At 44.4% G+C, this 23,425-nt stretch overlaps 1 protein-coding gene and 1 long non-coding RNA gene across 2 annotated transcripts; one reads left to right on the top strand and one right to left on the bottom strand.

The window, feature by feature from the left end:
• Window positions 1-720: 720 nt before the first annotated feature.
• LOC118094926 (trans-1,2-dihydrobenzene-1,2-diol dehydrogenase) lies at window positions 721-11,810 on the bottom strand. The gene is made up of 7 exons (XM_035135707.3): window positions 11,582-11,810; window positions 8,020-8,131; window positions 6,130-6,293; window positions 3,366-3,618; window positions 3,126-3,250; window positions 1,649-1,799; window positions 721-885 (listed from the first exon to the last, which is right to left on the bottom strand). The coding sequence occupies exons 1-7, from the start codon at window positions 11,669-11,671 to the stop codon at window positions 746-748; spliced, it is 1,035 nt and encodes a 344-aa protein (XP_034991598.2). The 5' UTR covers window positions 11,672-11,810; the 3' UTR covers window positions 721-745.
• Window positions 11,811-15,536: 3,726 nt separating this feature from the next.
• On the top strand, window positions 15,537-16,077 carry LOC132593043 (uncharacterized). Its single transcript, XR_009558476.2, has 2 exons — window positions 15,537-15,749; window positions 15,933-16,077. It is a non-coding gene; the product is annotated as an uncharacterized LOC132593043 (long non-coding RNA).
• Window positions 16,078-23,425: the final 7,348 nt, after the last annotated feature.

Raw genomic sequence — 23,425 nt, forward strand, 5'->3', positions numbered from 1 at the left:
TAGTGCTCAGTCCTGTCACTTGGTGCATTAGAAGCCCTTCCGTCTTTTGGCCTTGTGCTGTACACAAACCTATTCATGCTTTGACAGTAGGGTTCCCAACTGCTGAACCCGTCTTAAGTATGAGAATAGTCTTAGTTAGAATGAACTTCAGCTCCATGCCATGAACTGTTTTACTTATGTCACACTTCTTAACATGTTTGGCCTACTTGCATCTCTCTCAATTGCTGACCCTCCAGTAACCAAATTTATTAGCATCACCTTTGATTCTGCCGGCATGTCCATTTTAGGCATGCACCAGAGATCTCAATTTCCCTCTTCTATAAATGTTCCGTTTAGGTACCATTAGAGAGAACACACTAGGATTTGTGAGTATTGGCAATAAGGAGCGGGAGATAAATATTTTAACTCAAAATAATGACTTCTTACCTCATCTTGGTAAAAATGCTAATTATGGCTGTGTGAAATACATCCAACCAATGGGAGTAGCTAGATTAGCGAGGGATGACCATTTCTCCCCTGAGTTCCATCCCTTTGAGGAATTAACGGGCATGTAATAACTCTAAGGGCTAGGTGTTTTAAAACAACAGTAGATGCAGGGAGAATATATCCTGGCCACATTTTAAGATAATTTGTTTTCCAGGTAGACAAAGTTTCCATGCGCTCACCCAGACAGTACTCAACAGCATTCATAAATGTAGCCATTCTTCAGGTACTAGAATGTTTTCTGACAAAAAAAATTGAAATTTTATTTACTGCTCTTAGATTGGTTGATACATTGGACACGATCTTGTTCGTAGATCACACCCACTTGCCTTCGTGCTTCATCAGAGATGGTTGCTATGATTTCACTCTCGTGTAAAGGCATGATAGGACTTTCCTTCAAACCTGCACAAAAGACAGGTTAATAGAACCTGGATAAATATGGTAGGTATAGTTCTGAGGTTTGTTGAGTTTCAAAGTAGATTTAGACTGCAATCCTATGCAAGTTTTCCTGGGTCTGTAACAACGATGTAGGAAATGGTCCATTCATTTATCTAAGCTGATAGATATCCCTCTTTTAGCACAAATCTAAGTTATACAGGGTCACATTTATGGCAGAGTTTTTAGGAGAGCAGTGTTAGTGGACAGAAGGGATTTGCTGTGATGTCTATATGGAGTCTCCAGATTCAGGGCCAGTATGCCTCTGGGTAAACAGTTGCTGGTGTGCAATATAGTAGGGGAGAGGTCTTGCCTTTCATGCGCTGCTTGTGAGATGCTTGGAAGCTGGGGCAGCCCAATACATTTTCTTGTTTGAGCCAAGCAGCAAATCAGGTGCCTCTCCCCTCCCTGGTATTACAGTAAATTTCCAACAGCAATAAAAAAATTAAATAATGACTTTCTGTCCTTTCATGTAATTAAAATTTTGATGGCTCGCTTTACCTGCTGGGAATCTTTTGCCATCCAGATTTTGCTGAACTGCAACTCCCATCAGCCCCAGCAAGCAGGGAAGATAGAAGGTGTAGTTCAGCAACATTCTAGAGGGCCAAAGGTTCCCCACACCCGACCTAATGGTAGGGTCGGCCCTCCTCAGAGCCATGCAGTTGCCCTCGTTGGATGCTAGATGAGCTATTCACACTCCTCAAAAACACCACTTCCACAGGAGCCTTACCCTTCAGTAGGCACTGCCGGACATGTTCAGCTTCGTATCGCAGCCCAATGTCGTTCTCGAAGAACAGCGGTTCAGGAGGAGTTGGCAGGGGCCATTCCCACCGCTTTCCTTTGAGAAACATGACTGTGGGGCTGTTCATGTGGTTGGGGATCTAGAGAAAGAGAAGCAACATGCCTTTTCTGACGGGAAGCAGAGAAACACTGGAATTTGTCTACTCTGAGAATCAAAGCGGCAATATTCTGTGACCTAGATTGTGCTAGACTCCCATCTCCCTGATCAGCCTCAGCTAAGGGTGTCAGAGAATTCCAACAGAAATGGAGAAAGAAGTGGAAATTGCCACTGTTGGCCTTTTCGTTCCATGTGTGTGAATCAGAAATCAAGGTTCGTTGCTGTTCTGTGAGGTGAATGGGGAAGAGAAGCCACTGCTTCTCAGAGGCAGAATTGCCAGAAACACCATTGGTATTGCTGCCCTTTGGTTGCTAGGGGCCTGCCCTCGTCTGTGGGGTGTTCCAACTGCTTGAGGAGTTCTCACGTCTGAGTATTATACACGTAGTCGGGTGAGGCAGCTCACACTGAGGGCTAGCAACTTGGGCGATCATGGCATGCAAAGGCAACTTATGAATCAGAACCATTTGGGTGGCAGCTTAAATTCTACGGCAACTCTCACTACCCAAGCCTAAAATCTCTGCTTCATGTCCTTGCCATTTGGACTTCATTTCCCTCCAACACGACCAGCGGGGTGTAGATCCCTATTTAGCCATGAATAACTTCAGGCATCATCTTTCTACTTCACAAGGTTGTTGTGACTTTAAAAGTAGTGAGAGGCAGACCTATATATGCTGCCTTGTATGTCTTGGGAGGAAAATTTGATATAGAAGTAAGTAATCCTAATTTTGAAAAGGAAGTGCGCATCTTCCTCATCACCATGTATAATATACTCACCTTTTATGAATCCACAATATTCCATGCTATGGATGGGCAGAATGGAGATGACATAATACTACGGTATATGATTTGCAGTAAATTCACATGGGTTTCCGACTTCTACTAGCTTATCTATAGCAGGCATCCCCAAACTGTGGCCCTCCAGATGTTTTGGCCTACAACTCCCATGATCCCTAGCTAACAGGACCAGTGGTTGGGGAAGATGGGAACTGTAGTCCAAAACATCTGGAGGGCCGAAGTTTGGGGATGCCTGGTCTATAGTAACAACAAAAATTGTGTCCGTCCTGTTCTCCCTGAAGTTTGGTATTTGAAATTCTTCATCTCGAAGTAACTCAGGTGCAGATTTTATAGCATATCTATCCCAGGGTATGGATCACAGAGTACAGGAGGCCACTGGCTCCGTCTCGCTGAGCCACCATTTTGTACACCCAAGCCTCCATTTTGTACCTGTCGGTGGACCTTGTGCTTCTGGTAAAGTAAACAAAGCCCATCTCACAAGTCAGGCTTCTGCCCACATCACTTAGCCAAGTACCTTGATGATCCCATCAGTTCCCCCAATTAATGCCTCTCCTGGTAGATTGATCATCATGGTGCAATTAAGCACAGCCTGCCGGTTCCCTGAGTAGTTGAGGACGATGCCAACAGTTTCATCCGCTCCTGGGAAGCACAGAAAAGGATGTGATGCATCACTAATCCATATCTCCCAAACCTTAATTATAGCCCCAGGGCTCCCACAAACTCCACTCTCTTCACCCCACTGTAGCAACCTCACCTGACTCAAGTAGGAACCCTGAGGCCGTAATGCTTTGTGGCTTCTCAGGCCCAAAAATCATCGATGCAAACTGAATGAGGTAGCAGCCCAAGTCCAAAATGACGCCTCCACCCAGTTCTTTATCCACCAGCCTTGGGATGTCATCCATCCGAAAGCCTAGTTGAGCTCGAAGCACCCTTAAGTCCCCAAGATCCTTCTTACTTAGCAGAGTGCGGATCTGCTCGGATACAGGGAAGAATCTTGTCCAGAAGCCCTGGAAGAGATGGAGGCTAAATTTATACCCTGCATTTCCATTCGGGAAAAGAAAGGGGGAGTGGGTATGAAGAACAATTTGGCTTTCAAAGCAGAGTTTCAGAATCTCGGGAACTTCAGCCTGTGTGCCTTACTAACAAGTGTCTCAGCAAACCAAGTTTCTAGTCCTTAAGATATTTAAAAGTGTGTGGGCAATGCCTGGTGCAAACTGTAAAACTAAGAGAAGGCTGAGAAGGGGGTGCATCTTGTGAATAGGTCCCCCCCCTCCACAGTGACTAGTCTTTAATGTGTTAGGTGCACTGAAATTTTAGGTAAGAAAAAATCAAACAAGCTCATTGGCTTATAAATCCAGCAAATAAAGCACTAGACTGGCTAGGGAGAGCCAGTATACTGTAGTGACTGGCAGGAGATAAAACTGGGGGGAAAATAAGTGGGGTGTATGGAAAAAAGAGTGATTCAAACACGTGAATGTACTAAAGAACAGGATTTGGGAAAGAGCCATTGCTCAGTGGCAGAGTGTCTGCCTTGAGTGCAGAAGGTCGCAGATTCAATCCCTGGCAGCTCCAGGTAGGGCTGGGGGAGAACTTTGTCTGAAACCCTGGACAGCTACTGTCAGTCAGTGCAGACAATATTGAGCTAGATGGACTGTTGGCCTGATTTGGTAGGAGGCAGCTTCCAATGTACAGTCATACCTCGGGTTGCGAACGCTGCGGGTTACGCGTTTTCAGGTTGCGCTCCGTGCCGAACCCAGAAGTACCGGAACGGGTTACTTCCGGGTTTCGGCGCATGCGCAGAAGCGCCAAATTGCGTCATGCACATGCGCAGACGCAACACAGCGGGTTGCGAACACGCCTTCTGCACGGATCACGTTCGCAACCAGAGGTATGACTAGAATGTGCAAATCAGACTACTTTGCAGTATCTATCCAAGTTGGAGAATCCTCATACAGATTTCAATTCTATCCTGGCAATTATAAGGGCTAGAAACTTCCAGGTGTGTTATAAATTGAAACAGAAAGCTGGAATTCTGCTACATTTGCTCACCTCTTTGCCTAAGGCGGGAGATGAACTGGTAGAACAAGGAGGGAGGGAGTGCATGAGGCAGGGGAGAAAATGAGCAGGGAGTGCAGTAATATATATGGGTTTATTAGAGTCAAGATCTACAAAAGCAAATGTGCAGGATTAGCAGCATGTGGCTGGAAATCAGTGACAGCCCAGACTGCTAACAGTCTTTCCAGGACCTTGGCAGTGCCCCAGAGTTCGCATGGCAAAGGTTGCAATGTCAGCTCGCGCCTTGCAAAACTTTTAAGCTTGCCACATTTATTAGATTGCCAGTTTCCCGTCTGTGCCTGTCACAGCTGCACAATGCTGACATTCAGCAGACAAAACATTCTTCCTCATGTCTGCAATCATAAGGGAGAGCTTCACCTGCTGAATTTCTACATGTTGCACAGTATCTATATGGGAGTGTTGCCAGAAGATGATCAGTGGGGACAACTCTGGTTCCTGCATTGTGGTTCCTGCAGCTTAATTGTGTTATCTTGCTATCAGTTGACCACAATTCCTTTGGTAGCTACATATCTAAAAGAGAATCTCATCCCTTATATATCCAGCTGATCACCATGCTCTGCAGGAGAGGGCCTTCTGTAAATGCCATCTCATCGGGAGGTCCATTCTGTACAATGCAAGAATTGAACCTTTAGCATAGTGACACCTATCCTTTAGAAATCCCTCCCATTATATGTCAACCAGGAGCTGTTGGTAAGGTAATTTGGGCCCATGTTGTATAGGGCCAGGTGAATTAACACAAGACGCTTGAACCTGTTACCAATTTATCAGTCTTCCCATTATCAGATATTGTGGTTTGTTGCTCTCTAATAAGCCAGAATCGGCAAACACGAGCCACAAACCACAGCTTTGAGACTGGCTAGCAAGACAAACCATGATCCCTGGTTGAGATGTAACAGGAAACCAAGGCTTCCTGGTTGCAACAGGGGAGGACTGCACAATAGCATAGTGCTCATTCAAAGTAAACCATAATTAGCTAGAAAGGCCACCTCTAGACTGTCAGTAATTTGCTGGACGGATTCAACTGTTTACCAGAAAATTTAGGTTTTACACAATGAAAGTGGATTAAAATATCCTGTTGCTCTTGTACAACAAATCCACTTTTTCTTTTTTCTTTTTTTAAAAAAGGACTTCTTGCAGTTAGGAAAGTGATGGAGAAATGTACTAAAGACTGTGGGAGAAACAACGGATTAACAGAAAGATGTAGAACTACTGGGCAAAAAAAATCAGATGAGTGCTCATTGCCATATAACCTCAGTGCAAACAAATCAAAATGAATGTTCAATGAAGACCAGACCTCTGTGTAAGCTTTGTGCAAGCAAATCAGCATGAATGCTCAATAAACTGGCAGAAATAGGACTTGAACCCATATCTTGCAGACAGTCTTCACTCTTTTTCTGCTGTATCACACTGGCTGCATCCCACATTGGCCCAATATTTCCTACCTCCATGAGGAATGCATTGTTCTCTCGAGCCACTTGTACCATGTCCCAGACTTCTGCTGCATTCATGCCCATGGGTTTTTCACACAGGACGTTCTTCTTCGCACGGAGGAAGAGGAGGACGAGTGCATGATGCTGAGTATGGACCGACCCCACATAGACCACGTCTGAAAGAGGGATCCCGGCAGATGGGGAGGAAACAAAAACTTTAGTCGCAAAACCTGTAGGCTCAACCTCAGTCTCTTTTCTGTGGCCTGAAACTAGTGAAATGATAAAGGAGTTTCTGAGGAAATGTAGAGAGCATTCCCTCACCACTAACTATCACAACCAACCCCTCAAAGATCCGGGATTAGTGGACAAAGCTTCCACGTTAGAAGGTGGGACTTTCCGTGGTAATTTGAACCCCACCACTACAAAACCACCGGAGGGAAACCAAGAATCTGAGTTTTGCTCCTTATTCTGGCTGGGCTCCAGATCCTGAGAAGGCTGAAGTATGTTTAATATAGGTGTCTGTGGCGCTGTGGCTTTAACATGGGTTAAACCACAGAGCCTAGGGCTTGCCGATCAGAAGTTCAGCGGTTTGAATCCCCGTGATGGGGTGAGCTCCTGTTGTTCAGTCCCTGCTCCTACCAACCTAGCACTTCGAAAGCACATCAAAGTGCAAGTAGATAAATAGGTACCGCTCCAGCGGGAAGGTAAACAGTGTTTCCGTGTGCTGCTCTGGTTTGCCAGAAGCGGCTAGTCATGCTGGCTCCCTCGGCCAATAGAGCGAGATGAGCACCACAACCCCAGAGTCGTCCATGCCTGGACCTAATGGTCAGGGGTCCCTTTACCTTTTACTGTTAAAATAGCAGCCTATGGGCCTGGCCTGATCCAGCCCATACAGCAACTGAGCCACCAGCATCTCACTGTCAGCCTCTTAGCAATCTACCCATGGGGAGGGGAAATGTGCAGATCATTTAGCTTCTGTTCTGCTCTTTCCTTCCATGCAGCTTCTTCATGGAGAAAGAGAGACACTTCTGTGCTGAACTGTGAAGACGAAACTTCTGTTTCTCACACAGCTCTGACTGTCTAGAAATGCTACCATCTCCTCATAGAGCTATGGGTTGAGGGGCTATTTGAGCTGAGCTGAGCTACTGTATTTCTGTGCCGCTTTTCATTAAAATGAATCTCAAAGCGGCTTACGAACAATAAATAACAATAACATAATGACGCATAATAGAACATCATGAAGAAATACAACATAAAGCATATAAAATAATTAACAAATCTGCAACAAAATGATTGCAACCTGCAAAACACTATTAACAGAAAATAAGCGAAACATCACAACTACAACAAAAGTAATGTTATGTGATTAACAAATTGACATTTGCAATCTATAAAACAATATTAACAACTCCAACAAATAGCAACTAAAAAATATAAGCTAAGCGCTGTTAAGTTCATACACACACTCTCCACTCCCTTATGCCTCATAATCTTTCACTCTATTTAGTGCATTAAAATACACATAAGATACACATAATGCCCGTTGTTAAGCAAGCTCAGCAGTCTGACCTGGTTTGAGACAGCTTCCTATTGTTCTTTTGCAGGGTCACTGAGAGATGTGTACAAGGGACAGAGATAGGGTGGTGTCTGATGTCTTCCTGTCTGAATGCTGATTCCACTTTGATATCCATATTCCATTAGAATAGCCTTCCCTAACTTGGTACCCTCAAGATGGGTACAACTCCCATCATCCCTGACTCTGGGCCGTGCTGGTTGGGCCTGATGGGAGGCATAATCCAGAACATCTGGAGGGCACCAAGCTGGGGAAGGCTGCCTTAAAAGATCACACCTCGTTCCCCTTTCCCTACTCCTGACTGATTTTCCAAGCTCCATCCGCCTCACCTATGTCAGGGTCCGCTGCCAACTCCTCGTACGATCCATAGGCCTTAGGAATATTATGCTGCTTGGCATATTCCTGGGAGCGCTTGAGGTCTCGAGAAGCGATGGCGGCTACCTGGGGAGGGAAGACCCAGCCTATGAGACAAGAGGTCGTGAACAACAGAGCCTCGCATTACCCTAGTTTGTAACTGAAAGCCAAAGTAATTTACAAACTGATCACTTTTTGTACCATCACAAGAATGATAGGTGTCTGCTTTATAGTGAGTCAGAGCATTGGTCCATCTACGGTAGTTTTAATATTGTCTGCACTGACAGGCAGCGACTCCAGGGTTTCAGATAGGGCAGGGGTGTAGAAAGGAGGGAGCAGGGTGCCTGCCCTGGGTGTCACCCAAGGGGGGGTGTCAAAATGGCGGCCGAGGGCTACAATCACTGTAGGGCGGCCGAGGGCACGCACGTGCGCTGTCATTAAGGGCACCGCTCAAGCGCTGTTGCTATCAGTGCCGCGCACACTGTGCCGTCCATAGCAGCAGCACACATGCGCCGCTGGGTGGTTTGCTCTGCCCCTCGACACTCTGCACCGGGTGCCGGAGAGCCTTCCTTCGCCACTGAGTCAGGGACCTCTTCCCCCATCTCTACTTGGAGATGTCAGGAATTGAACTTGGGACCTTCTGCATGCAAAGCAGATGCTCTACCTCAGGCATCCCCAAACTTTGGCCCTCCAGATGTTTTGGACTACAATTCCCATCTTCCCTGACCATTGGTCCTGTTAGCTAGGGATCATGGGAGTTGTAGGCCAAAACATCTGGAGGGCCGCAGTTTGGGGATGCCTGCTCTACCTACTGAGCTATGGCCCCTTTCAAAAGTCAATATAAAGAATGGTGCCTTTCACCCTCACCCTCAACCCATGTGAGTGATGATAATGTCCTTTAGTGATTATGAGTACAGAAGCAGCTCCTCTTCTGGGTTAGATCTTTTCACAGCATTTGGCAGTACAGTGGTACCTCGGGTTACAAACACTTTGGGTTACAGACTCCGCTCACCCAGAAGTAGTACCTCGGGTTAAGAACTTTACCTCAGGATGAGAACAGAAATCGCGTGCCAACGGCGCGGCAGAAGCAGGAGGCCCCATTAGCTAAAGTGGTACCTCAGGTTAAGAACAGTTTCAGGTTAAGAACTGACCTCTGGAACAAATTAAGTTCTTAACCTGAGGTACCACTGTACCTCGGGTTAAGAACTTTACCTCAGGATGAGAATAGAAATTGCACGGCGGCAGCAGGAGGCCCCATTAGCTAAAGTGGCACCTCAGGTTAAGAACGGTTTCAGGTTAAGAACGGACCTCCGGAATGAATTAAGTTTGTAACCAGAGGTACCACTGTAATGCGCATCAAATTCTGACAAATCCTGAATCTCGAAGTGAGGTGTGGTGCCTAGGAGGGATTTCATGCATACCTGAGGTGAAGTGGGATCTGTATGAGGCTGCACATATCAAACCCAGGAACCCAGGTGTGTGATGAAGAGAGGGAGAAGCTTTGCAAAACTAAAACTTGTGTCTCTAAGCTTAAGGGAAATGCCAGGATCAGGGGCAGGTGGATGGGCTTTGTCAGCCTGGCGCAGCGTGTGAAAAGTGTGGAGTGCACAAATGTTTAACAATAAGATGTATAAATGCTGCACAATCAGATCAGGATGAATGCTCATTATCACATAACAACCCCACAAACAAATAAGAATGAATGTTTAATAAGAAACAGGCACCATCTATCATATGTGGAAGCAAATTAGGATGAATGCTTAGTAATCAGATCATCTGGAGGAGATCGTTGGGAATCTTTCTGTGTTTTGTTTTGTCTGTTTGAATGAGATACCCATCAGAGCTTTAAGAAGATGACGCCTTTGAGCTGAGAGAAGGAAGAAGAGAGGTAGCAGAAATAACAGCTGGCAGTTTTTCAAAGGCAAGAGACAGAGAGTTGGGAGCTTTTAGCTGATGTTAGCTGAAAGTGGGGGTGTAGCCTTGGGCAGCTGCCCAAAATGCACTTTTCTCATGAATACTGTACATCTTTTCTCTCGAAGGAGTGGCAGTCATGCTCTGCTTGTTGTTGTTGTTTTTGTCAGTTAGTTAAAAGAAGAGACTACGACTACCCAGTACTGCAGCAAAATGTTGCAGTGTGAACTGCTGGACACCAGCTACTCTTTTCCATGTAACCCTTTCTGCTCTGGAGAGCTGCTTCTAGGCAGTGGAAACAGGCTAGCCCAATCTTTGCCAGCCTAGTGCCCTCCAGATGTTTTGGAGGGCACCAGGTTGGGAGAGCACGGCCTAGACGAAACCATGTCCGTCCTGACAATCCTGAGCTAGATGGACCAAGTGGTTTGACTTGCTATAAGGCAGCTCCCTGATAAATCACACAAACCATGCATACAGGTTCACATAGACAGTGTTATACAGAAGCAAAGTGACCAAAACTGGAGCATCAGCAGTCAAAGAAAGTGATGGTTCCTGGAATGGCAGATCAGGAGAACAGCAGCCCATAATATAATATAATGGAATGGTACTGCTATTGGGGGTTCCACCCCTGCACTTCTTGTTTTTAAGTTACATTTCTCACCTTTCATCCAAGGAGCTCAAGGTGACGTGCATGGCAATCCCCTCCCCATTTTATCCTCACAGCAACCCTGCGAGGTAGAGATTACTGGTAGTTTGAGAGACCGTGAATTGCCCAAGGACACCCAGCGAGCTTTATGGCTGAGCCAGTTTTCCCCCTCAAAGTTGGGTCCTCAGCCGTTGTTGGACTACAACTCCCATTATCCCTAGCTGGCAGGGCCAGTAGTTGGGGAGGATGGGAGTTGTAGTCCAACAGCAGCAGGAAACCCAAGTCTGAGAAACACTGCTGTACACTACGCCACGTTCACTCTCCTTGTCAACACTTAATCTCTGGCAGGACACCTGTGTCTTTTAACACTCGCCTGTGAAGCAGAAACAGAGAAGGCAGGGGCTTTTGAGGCATGAGAAACCGCCCTACACCATGTTAAACCGCTAGTCCACCTCACTCGTTCAGTATTGCTGGCACTGACTGTCTGCAGCTTTCCAGGGTTCCAGGCAGTGAACCCAGCCCTAGATGGAGATACCAGGGATGGAGTTTGGGATTTTTTGTATGCAAAGCATGAGACCCACAGCTGAGCTCATAACCGAGCTTCCCCTCAAATAAAATGGGGGCAATTTGTCCCTCTACCCCACTGCTCTTCCAGGCCTTTCTCCAGAAAGTAATTCTTTCTCCAGAATCACTACATGAGAATATTATTTTTTTTAAATAACGGGCAACAGCAGAGATAGACCTTCTTCCTGCAAAAACAACGTGCTCCACCGCAAAGCTAAGGCCCCTCACTTTTCTAGCATGGGCAGGGAAAGCTTTGCCAGCTATGTTTCTAGTGACAGGGAGCTCTTAAAGGCACAGAAGCTCTTCAGGAAGAAAGCTGGGAATTCTATCTGCAAATTGTGATAGAACCTGGTCTTGGCTGCCCTGTGGACCCATGCCACCCAACCACTCCATATGTGCCAGGCCTGTTATCCAACCTTGTGATCCACTGCCGGCAAAGTCTTCAAGGCCACGATGAAATCATGGCTGATCTTCCCAGCGGAGCAGATTCCCCAACGGAGAGCCATTTTGAGTTCCTGAAGCGATGCGGCGGAGAGGTGATGTTCCTTCTATCTGCCTGCTTTCTTCAGGAGGCTGCAGCAGTTTGTCACTCAGCTGCCTACACAGAGGGCTGAGGCTTAGCGTAAAGAGGCAGGCTGGGGAGCCCAGGGGCAGGTAGAGGCCTGCTTGCCTACTTCCAGAAGTGTTCGCACAGGTGAGAAGAGGAATGAGGCAATGAGGCACAGGAATCCCGGTTTTTCAGGGCAAGCGCGTGGGTTGAACACATGACCCACGCTACCTTACACTGAGTCAGGCCGCTGATCCATCTAGCCTGGTAGGGTCTACTTTGACTATGGGCAAGAGGGTGGGGAGGAAGACCCATTCTGCATTTCAAGGTGAAACTGAGTAATCTGCACTTTCTGAAACAACACAGCCATCGAAACACAGCCATCCTTTGAAATTCTCCAAATTCTGCCATGCCAAGTAAAAAGGTAAAGGGACCCCTGACCATTAGGTCCAGTCGTGACCAACTCTGGGGTTGCGTGCTCATCTCGCATTATTGGCCGAGGGAGCTGGCGTATAGCTTCCTGGTCATGTGGCCAGCATGACAAAACCGCTTCTGGCAAACCAGAGCAGCACATGGAAACGCCGTTTACCTTCCCGCTGTAGCGGTTCCTATTTATCTACTTGTACTTTGACGTGCTTTCGAACTGCTAGGTTGGCAGGAGCTGGGACCAAGCAACAGGAGCTCACCCCGTCGCAGGGGTTCGAACCGCCGACCTTCTGATCAGCAAGCCCTTGGCTCAGTGGTTTAACCACAGCGCCACCTGGGTCCCCGCCATGCCAAGTAAAGTGCGCCAAAAAAAAAAAGTGTTTTCAAAGGTCCAGAAGAATTGCAAGAATTCATGAAAATAACATTCGAAAATTGCATTACATCCGTGGGCATTCTGCAAATGTCTGTATATGAAGCAACACGGCATACAACCATGTATATTACATTGGGAGAAATTCTTACGAAAATGCTGGTGAATTTTCATGCGGACTTTAGAAAAAAACAACCCCAAAAACCTGACGTGGAAATGTGGAGATTGGAGGATTGGGAGGGGTGTGTGTGAGAAACTGAGGGAACCCAAACTTGACAGTTTCCCCCCCATCCCCAATTCTGAACCTGATTGCTATTCGAGAATTCAGAGAAGGTGGGATTGGGCCCTTCCCCCAGCCTAGGCGCTTGAGATCCTTGTAAATGGAGATGTAAGAAACTGAATCATGGACCATCTCTCTCAGTGCTCTGTCATGAAGCTGATTCCTGAGGATCAGTGGACGTTTTGCAGAGTTCAAGCAAGCATCTCCACCCCCAGCAAGCTGTCCATTACTGGCTCCCACCAGCAGGCAGCAAAACTGGGCAGCGGCTAAATTCAGCAGACATCACAGAGCTGCATAACAGGTAGAAATCAACTGACAAAGCTTTTTCTCAGTGATGCTAGCAAAAGCTTGTTTCCTGGTACTTAGGGTCTGTGTCTGTTACAGGCAGCAGTCTCCACCCTACGAATCTTCCTCTCTCACAGCTCCTTCACTGCTTGCATTTCAGAGGGTAGTGAAAGCTTTGTGTGTGTTTCATGGATCTATATGTCACTTTGAGACTTTTTGGTGGGAACTTGTGAATAAGTGAAAATAGTAATAATAATAATAATAATAATAATAATTAATTTTCTAGGGTTTAATTGTACACTGCTCTCACTTTAGAAAGGAAGAGATAAATAATGTAAATCAATCAATCAATCAATCAGCTTTCTTTCTTTCTTTCTTTCTTTCTTTCTTTCTTTCTTTCTTTCTTTCTTTCTTTCTTTCTTTCTTTCTTTCGTTACCTGTCCTCTCCTGCAACATCCCAGGGCTAGTTGCAGCAACAGAATCATACAACTGAAAACAAGCATACGAGTTTACAGTATATACAATTATAAAAGCAAGGAAAACACCACCAGAGAAAAGAAGTGGGTACCACAAAAATATCTTAACAGTCAAAGGCCACAATGAAGAGGTGTGCTTTCAGCATATGAGGGAGGATGTGCAATGAAGATGCTCGATGCACCTCTTCACCCTGCTTATTGCACCACTGGCGGAGGAAGAGGGTGCGGTGGGATGCAGTCTGCCCCGGATGTCATCCCAGAAGGGGGGTGACATTGCCGCCCCACTCCCCTGGGACGCTTGCCCTGCCCCTGCGGGCGGCTCGCCTCGCCCCCGGGTGCACAGCATATGCGCTGTTCTGGGTGCCGGAGCAGCTAGCTCCGCTTCTGCATTGCACACTCCCCTTTTCCCATGAAACCCAGACACCCTAGAACCTGTTTTTAATTAGAGGAATTAGCTCTGGAATATAGTGAGTCATTATGAGGCATGTGTGAAGTGCCTTGCTGTTCCTGCACCATTAATGCCATTCTTCTCATCACCCCCAGATCTGAGGAAGCTGTGACAGGGTTTCTTGGTAAAAACTGAGGCTTGTTTCCTGGGTTTTCTTTTATGTCTCTCATTTGGTCATTTTTGTGACTAGCTTGAGGGAGAGTTCTGGAGCTTCTGCATACTGTTTCCTGACTACTTGGTTGGACCTTCCTATCCACATAAAAATGTAACGCTGTCGTCACACAGCTACTGTTGATTTCAAAATGGTAGTTTGAAACAACTGCAAAGCTTTGGATAAAGCTGTTCTTTCTGCAAGAGGGGTAGGTGGGGTTGGCAAGCAATGTGAGCAGTGGCAGCAACCCTTAGTCAGAACATCAGAAGAGCCTGCTGGATCAGGCCAGTGGCCCATCTAGTCCAGCATCCTGTTTTCACAGTGGCCAGTCAGATGTCCAAGGGAAGCCCATAAACAAGACCCAACTCCCAAAGTTTCTAGCAATTAGGATAATACAGTGGTACCTCTACTTACGAATTTAATGCGTTCCGAATGCACATTTGTAAGTCGGAAAAATGTGTAAGTCAAATCCCATAGGAATGCATTGGGAGAAAAAATTCGTAAGTCGAAGCAACCCTATCTAAAAATTCGTAAGTAGAAAAAATCCTATCTAAACCGCATTCAAGATGGCGGATGGAGCTCCGTCCATAAGTAGAATCATTCGTAAGTAGAGTTATTCATAAGTAGAGGTACCACTGTAATGGCAATGCGGATTTTGAAATTCTCCTGTAAGGAAACGCAGTTGTGAGTGGACCCCAACAACAGTGAGCTGACTCCAGTAACTTACTGGGCCGCCAGCAATTTGTGTCTTCTGTTTCCTTGTTCCTTCACACCCACTCTCTTAAGCTGGGTGGTTGCAAGATTTTATCTCTTAACCCCTCCCTTGTTGTTTTGACAACCTTCTCCAGGGGAAAAATGGGGTGCTATTTTTACTTTCAGGTGCCATCTGTTTTCCTGGCAGCAGCGGTGCATTTTGCAACACCCTGGGTGTAAAGCCTGTGTCAAGCTTTGGCTTTAAAGTGGCTTGATTAAAACTGCTCTGCTATCCAGATGCAATCTCCATTGAGTTCAATGAGATCTGCATCCTATGACATATCATTAGGAACAGATTCTGAACACTCATTATTTCCTCCCAAACGAAACTTGGAATTGTGGGTGTCTTGAAAATACTGAGTATTCTGCAGAGAGCCTTGTGGGTGTGGCAGCCATGGTGTGTTGTATCCCCTTCCAGCTTTGTAGCATTCAAAAGTTTTCGGTGTTTTCTGCTCATGCCGACTGCCATATTTCTAGTTACAGGTAGGTAGCCGTGTTGGTCTGACGTAGTCAAAACAAAATTTTAAAAAATTCCTTCCAGTAGCACCTTAGAGACCAACTAAGTTTGTCATTGGTATGAGCTTTCGTGTGCATGCACACTTTTTCAGATACCTATACGTATCTGAAGATACTGTTATGAAAAATGTACCCCAAAATGCGTTGCCTTTTAAGAAGGACAGACGCAGGTCGGAAGCTCCAAAATTTGCGCTAAGTTCAGCTCCGCCGGGAAAATGACAGAGACCACACGATGCTGTCAGGAAAAACAAACTGATCCCTTTATTGCAGAATGCAAAGCTACAGCTGTAGGGTCCCTGCCTCTGGAAAGAAGGAAGGAACCCCGGGAAATGGTAAAGTCCCCTTATATACCCTCTTGTTCCTGTATGAAAATCTCTGGACTGGGAGGGGGGGGAGACAAGGGCGACTGGAGGGGGATCGGATTAGCTGGGTGCGGAGATGACCTTTCTTTTCAGATGGAGAGATGTCAATCTCTCTTCTCCTGTCGTTGATGGCACTCCCCTTTGTTTTGACAGGTGGGCAATCCTTCGAGATGGGCGCAGGAGTGGAGCGATTTCCTGACGATTTCCATGAGGTGATTTTCATCCGGCAGGTGTTTTCCTTGAGGCCGCGGAAAGATGGACTATGGCATGTTTAATTTGAATAAAGTTGTCAAGCTAATCCTTCTATTGTCCATGTCTTCCTTCGTTGGGTATGGGGCGGTGATGGGGGAGGTTTCAGGTGGGCTTGGGGTCAGAGAAGGGTTGCTCAGAAAATAAGTATGGAAAACATTTCTAATACATCCTGACGTATACAGTCCTAAAATATAAAACAGTGATATTCTAATACAAAGAGATACTAACAATCTATTTTCTAATACAGTGGAACACTAGTCTAATTAATCAAGAGTAATACTGAGGTTGCGGTTAGGCCAAGCTGTGGCGGCGAAATGGTGGTGCGAAGGACTCTGGGTAGCCGTAGCTGTCAAGCTGCGGTTACCCCTCTCTGTTCATTCGTAGCGGTGTGTTGGAAGTCCCAAATGTGAATTCATAACAATATCCCCTCTCTGAGGCAATATTGTTGTGTAACAACCAATCATTGCCTCACATAATCGACAGTGACGTATTCTCCATTTCACTGTATGCAGCAGTATTCTAGCACTCATGGGAAAAACAAGTGGTCTATGCTTTACATTTACCAGAAGATCCACCAATATTGACTGGAAAGTGCAGTTTGTTTTTTTTTTTTTTACCTTTTTGTGTGTTCTCAGGTGTGAAAGCTAGCTCTCCTCTGGTCTCACACCTCCATCATGGCACAGCAGCAACAATCCCTGGTGAATCCCCTTAGGGCTTTCATATCGACCATGTCACCTGTCACTCACCATAGCTGCCACAGGTTTGGACATGTCATGAGAGAGATGCCTTTGCCTTGGGCTTTCTATGGGATTTTTTTATTATAGGCTCTGGTCTTGCACTGTAGTAGGGAGTTGCTCAGTTACTCTTAAAGGGAGAAAGCTACTTGCACCTTGGATACACTTGCCCAATTAGAACTGACCCAATTATAATTTATACAGCCCCATAAAAACCATTCTGAAAAGGGCACATGTCCAAATTGGTCAATTTAATTCTATAAGGAATCATTCCAGGTAAATCAAGGCATATACACCTTCTTGTATCTGCTGGTTTCATGAATCCTGAAACTGCTTCTTGGTAAAAAGAAGGCTGTGAGTCCTCCATTGGGCGAGTCCTCCATTGGGCGTATAAGGAATAATACCACCATTGGGTGCATAAGGAATGTTACACTATACAATAACTTACTATACATAAAACATGAAAACAATTACACACAAAAATGCCCCCCCCTTTGTGGAAATAACATATACTTGTCAGACATAGGTCAAGGTTTCTGCAGAATATCACGTAACATAAAACATAATTATATATCAGTTGCACAGTCTTGAGGGCACAGTCTAAAATAAAAAAGAAATATCCTTGTAACTCATTCCCCCCCCCTTGTCAGTCCCATTTGACACATTTCAGCATTCCTACATAATAACACATAATGCATAAAACCTTCACATTGTTAAGTCTACACCATTTGTATATCTTGAGGCAATTGGGTGAACTTGAGATAATTCTTGCTGCTTTTGCATGTATTTCCAACCTTGGGCACAAGGGCTTTTCTTGTCTGCCTTTGAGTCACTGGGAGGAAGTTAACAGCACTTCTAAACCTTGCTGAAACATTATAGCTTTCTGTATTCTTCCTTCTTAAGTTGTGATCAAAGAGATAAAATGTCCTTCATAATTCAATTACTTAGTTTCTCAAGTCTTTTATGGGAATAAATTGTTGTGGCCACTGTGATGCATTGGCAGGTTGGTAAGGTGGTGAGGGGATGGTATTAGCATTTGATTTCCTGTAAAACATCCTTTTGAAAATAGGCCTGTAGGGGGTTGGGGCCTGAAGATATAATTAGTTAAATAATAATAATAATAAAGGGGAAAATATTCTATAAAGTTCTTCTTGGGAAGCTGCAAATAATATGTGATCATAGTTAAGCATTTTATTCATTTAAATATTATTATTATCATTCATATTTAATTACTGCTGTTATTGTCTACTCAGTCTGTTTAATTTACTTCACCTAGTTTGGCTGTGGAGGACAACAATTTTGTTAATTAGGACACAATTGATAAGTTATTAACATTTTCCATGTGTGGTTCTGAATTCTCTTTGAGGTTCGCGTATCCTGTTTGAAAGGGATTATTATTATTATTATTATTACTACTACTGAAAGAATGACTTAGATGTTACATTCACATGTACAGAAATAAAAGGTAGAAATGCAAAATAATGCAAAAATAAGAACAAAATAATATTTAGATTACCACTCAAACAACATTTTTTTCAGATGGACTTGACACAAAAATCTCAGATTAAAAAAAATAATTATTATCAAATAATATGAAGACATTATAAAGACCATACAGGTTAATATTGGACTGTAACCTAAATATTTGAAGGTGAATGGTAAAATAATGGGAAAAAACCTTAAAAGTCATCATGTGCTATCTGATAAAAGAGAACTCTATGGGGAAAAACACAGATGGTACCTGAATAAACATCAGTAATAAGTTTTGGAGATGCAGTGAATGAAAGACCTCATTCCACGTGATGGACTGATGGACATGCCCCAAAATATAACAAAACAAAACACTGACATATGAGGAACCAAAATAAATAAATGCTAAAACACACAATTTCTAATAATGAGCATCTCAAATGAAAATAAAGAGTAGCAATCTAAAGTTGTGCAGGTATGGTTAGATTAATTTCATAGACATAATGGAAAAACTGATTTAATAAATGGAAGCAGATTATTTGTAAGCTAAAGAGAAGCGTCAGAGCCAAAGAGAAATAATAAAAGAGGAAAAAGGAAATTACTGTTTGTATCTCTTCACTCCCCCCCCCTTTTTTTTTTGCTGTGGGAGAAAGGAAAAAATAAACACTTGTTACTGGGGTTTAGTCTTCTTAAAGGTTCACATATCCTTTAGAAATGTTCTTCCTGGGAAAGCTGTGAGAATAATTTTTGCATGTTAGGTTGGAACTTTGCAAGGGGGGAGGTTATGCAGGAGTTAATGCTTGGGGTGAAATGCAAATGCGAGATAAGTATCTGAAGGTGCTTCCTGAATACCCATTGGAAAGGGGGAGCAGACCCTTGGTTTGCATAGTCTGGAGTTTTTTTCTAAGCCCTTGACTAAAATCACAATCAGTATCCTGTTGAAAGGGGAAACAAACAACAACAAAAAGTACTCAAGCGATGAAAGTACTCAAGCGATGAACTCAAAGTGGGAGTGCTGAGATATTTACCTCTGGAAAGAATTTTGCATATTAGATTTGGAATGATGGTCCAACACTTGACCCTTTTGTTTTCTCAAGTGACCCCCTGGAGTCAAAGACACATAAGGAAATTTAAACAAATTTTCCCCTGCATGGCACAGGCCCTTCAGCATTTGGTTGCTGTTTTTGTTTTGTTTTGTTTTTAACCTCCTTTTTCTCTCTATTTTTCTCTTCAAGCTGGCATAGCCTCTGTGCATGTACAAAGTTCATGATTCAGAAATCCATTGTACCACTTGAAAGTGTTGCTGGTGTTGGCTAAATTACCATTTGAATAGAGGAAGTGGAGGAGCCAGAACACAGACTTTGCCACTCTGCCATTAAGAAGCTGAGGGAGTATATCCAACTAAACTTCCCAATAGAGGAGGGCAAACTGCAACATGGTACCTGTTTTGTGGATATGGAGATCTGCACACTGTACCTGACCAAGGATCCAGGAAAGACAGAGGCGCTCGGCCTAAGTTTTGGGAACATCCCTGCTCTGGGGGACCATTTGAATAGAGGAAGGGAAGGGTGAATAGGTTAGATTTTACACAGAAACCCAACAATTTACACTTCCACCAAACCAGCAACAAAAAGTGGTCAAATTAAATTATTTTGGTCAGTTTAAATCCATTTCTATAGCTTTTGTGTCCTGAGATATTTCTGACACCTCTTACTTCCTGTTCCTTGCTGCTTAGGAAGCAGGCTTATAAATCTTAAACCTTAAATATATAAAACTTCAATATCCAGACAACGCAATATTTTCACCAGAAAGCTGCAAGAAAAGTTTGGTCAAATTAAACTCCTTAATGAAGTCATGGCACTAATTAGCCATGTTTACTGTACTATATAAACATCTCATACCCCAGGCAAAATAAATCTAGATTTGCCCCCTTTATCTACAGGGATTTGGGGTGCAGACTTGTATTCAAGAATATTTCACAATGTGGATTATTATTATTAGTGTGCTTTCCCTCTAGTCATAAGCGGAACGATGACCCGCCCCCTTATGTATGGGTAAATGACCGGTCAGAATTCATAAATTGCAAATGTTTGTTTGTTTTAAATAATTTCAGCCATGGCAGACTAAATTCCCTGCCCCCTTATCTATGGGTAATATGGCCAGAGCAGACTTAATGATATTCAACATTCTCACTCATCTCAGCCTCACCATCTTCCAGACTAATTCTTCTGGCCTTTATGTACAGGGATGGTCAAGGTTCATTCTGCTTGATTATGAATTTGTATGTGCTTGAACTGTTGGCTGGAGTTTTGCAGTTAAAAAATAGCTGACAATATGGTGGGGGAAAAGACACCAGACATTCATTTTCAATGCATGATATACCATCTCTACCTCTTTCTAAGTGGCACCTCAAACTCTTCATGCCAAACTTTAAAAATCTTTCTTTCCATCCTTCTCCACCAAAGAGTAAAGCTTGACTGAATTCAGGCCATTTCACTAAGCCACCAGAGTTTAAAGTCACTTTTCAGTGCTTGAGTAATCTAGTCCACCCCTTCTGAAATATGGGGATCTCAACACTATCACCGCCCTTAGGATACACAAACATTTGAGCACAGATGCCTGACTGGGAAGGAAACACGGGCTATGCCCTATCACGGAAGCACACGTGTGTACTAAGGGAAAAATAAGGAAGGGGAAGATTAAAAGTACCAACGTTATATAGAAGCCTTTAGCAAACCTTAAGATTGGATAGAGATTGGGAAATGTTCAAGACTTTCATATGTGCTTAAACTTTAAACCTTAATAGACAAAGTGATAAAAACTTATATAATCACTCCATAAAAACAACAATGACACTCTTGTTCCAACTCTGAAAACCAATAATCTTTCCTTGCCAGAAAGCAGAGCTGGGCTGAATTTCAACCCATCACCACATCAGACACATTGCCTTTCACATAGCTCTAAAATGGAAGTTAGAAGGGACCCTGAGGTCATTTAGTCTAACCCTCTAAGATACAGGATTCACAAGATTTGAATGAAAATACCAACTTTATACAGAACCCTTTAGCCGATGAGTTTTTTTTTCCTTAAGAGACTGATATCAGGAGCCCGACAATAACCCTTCTGTCCAACACAATCAAAGTTAAAACTAGACTCAGATAGACAATTCCTGGCTTTGGAAGCTCTACTTTTGACAAACAAATCACCTTTATAGGAATAGCTGTTCAATTTTCCTTTAGTCAATATTCCTCTAGTCACTTGGAGAAAGACTCCCCTTTGTAGCCTCTCTCAATAACAACATTTGCACACCTCATTCTCATATTTATCATGTTTAAGATTGATCGGTTCAACATTGTTTCTTTATACTAGAAATTTAAAACAAGTTGGCAGTTTTAACTATGCACACTTAAGAAGGCAGTCTATGGATGTTGTGGCCAATTTAAACACAACCCCATAACATTTCTAAACATTGAGTACATCTCTTATCCACTTATAGCTGGAGTTTATGAAGTGAACATTTTCTAGTTTCGAAATATTTTCAAAGCATTGAGCAAGCATTTTCAAAGTTACAACTCTTCATTTTCCTTCATCCTGCCCCTCTTTTTACTTTTGGAGAGGAAAAAATGGCCTTCTACAGCCTTTACACTACTTTTACACACTACTTCCACTATTTTTAATATTTGCCATGTTTTTGGGTTGATCAAGCCCTTACATAAAAATTATTTAAGCAAGCTTGCATTTTGTTTTGGTTTTTTCTTTTGTTTTTTAGACCCTGAAACATTTCTTAAATACAATTGGAGGAGTTTATCAGAGTTCAAACGGGAAGTAAGCTCTCCTTGGGCTTATTTCTCCCCTGAAGCCTGCAGAGTTGTCTCTTGGACAGGGGTGCACCCATTTTTGCCCTGGTCAGTCTCCGAAGGGGCACTTGCGCAAGTTCTAGCCCTGGGCAGTCTCCGACGGGGCTGTGGGGGGTCTCTCGGGGTTCTGGGGATTCCTGGGGAACCTGGGGCACGTCTAAGGAAAGTGGACTGACTCCGATAGGAAAGTGGACCGACTCCGATAGGAAAGTGGGCTTGGGAAGGTTTGCTAAAGGGTTCTCTAAGGGAAAATGGGGTTTGGAAAGTCTCCTTAGGAAAACGTTCTAGGAAAGTGGACACACTCCGAGGAGGACTCCTATTCCCACCCACAATTTAATAGTGCCACAGCAATCTCCCTGCCTCTTGCTCTCTAGACTCAGATCCTACTGAACGCTTGCCTACGCAATGCCAGATCGGACCTGAGGAATGCAAAGTAGGAAAGGGAACGGGCGCACTTGCAATCTCTGGTCATGGGTCATACCTAACAAAAGGTCGCCATGGCAGAGGGGCGTCTTCACCCGGGATAGCTAAGCGAGAGAAGGAAGAGTTGCCAAGGCTCGCTATCTGGGCAAAACTCCGACGGACAACAAGCCTTGGGGAGGAAAAGGGCAGCCGCAAAACCTTCCAGCCTGGGCTGACTCCGACGGGCTTTGGGTTTTTTGGCTATGAAAAATAGGAAAGAGTTTGATTGCTGTGACAATTCCCACCCCGAAAAGCCAATTTCCTTATTGATACTCACGTCGCAGCGCGCTGCCTTCTTTTCCTGAAGCTTGGTCACCTCGCAACAATCAGGAGAAGAAAATCTTGTAAAAAATCAACCCCCACGGCCGTCTGGATCCTGTTTGTTTTCCCTGTGTGGTCCCGCTAAGGATCCCAGTTAGGCCAGAACTCCAGGGACAGTCGGGGAAGGGGATCCCCCCTGCAAATGGCTGGGTGCGCTTGGGCTCCCCAACCACGGCGCCCCAAGAGTACGGCTAAACGGAGTCTCCTGCCCTGGCTCGCCATATTGTTATGAAAAATGTACCCCAAAATGCGTTGCCTTTTAAGAAGGACAGACGCAGGTCGGAAGCTCCAAAATTTGCGCTAAGTTCAGCTCCGCCGGGAAAATGACAGAGACCACACGATGCTGTCAGGAAAAACAAACTGATCCCTTTATTGCAGAATGCAAAGCTACAGCTGTAGGGTCCCTGCCTCTGGAAAGAAGGAAGGAACCCTGGGAAATGGTAAAGTCCCCTTATATACCCTCTTGTTCCTGTATGAAAATCTCTGGACTGGGAGGGGGGGGGAGACAAGGGCGACTGGAGGGGGATCGGATTAGCTGGGTGCGGAGATG

This window comes from Zootoca vivipara, chromosome 12 (genome assembly GCF_965207765.1).
Source record: "Zootoca vivipara chromosome 12, rZooViv2.hap1.1, whole genome shotgun sequence".
Lineage (NCBI taxonomy): Eukaryota > Metazoa > Chordata > Lepidosauria > Squamata > Lacertidae > Zootoca > Zootoca vivipara.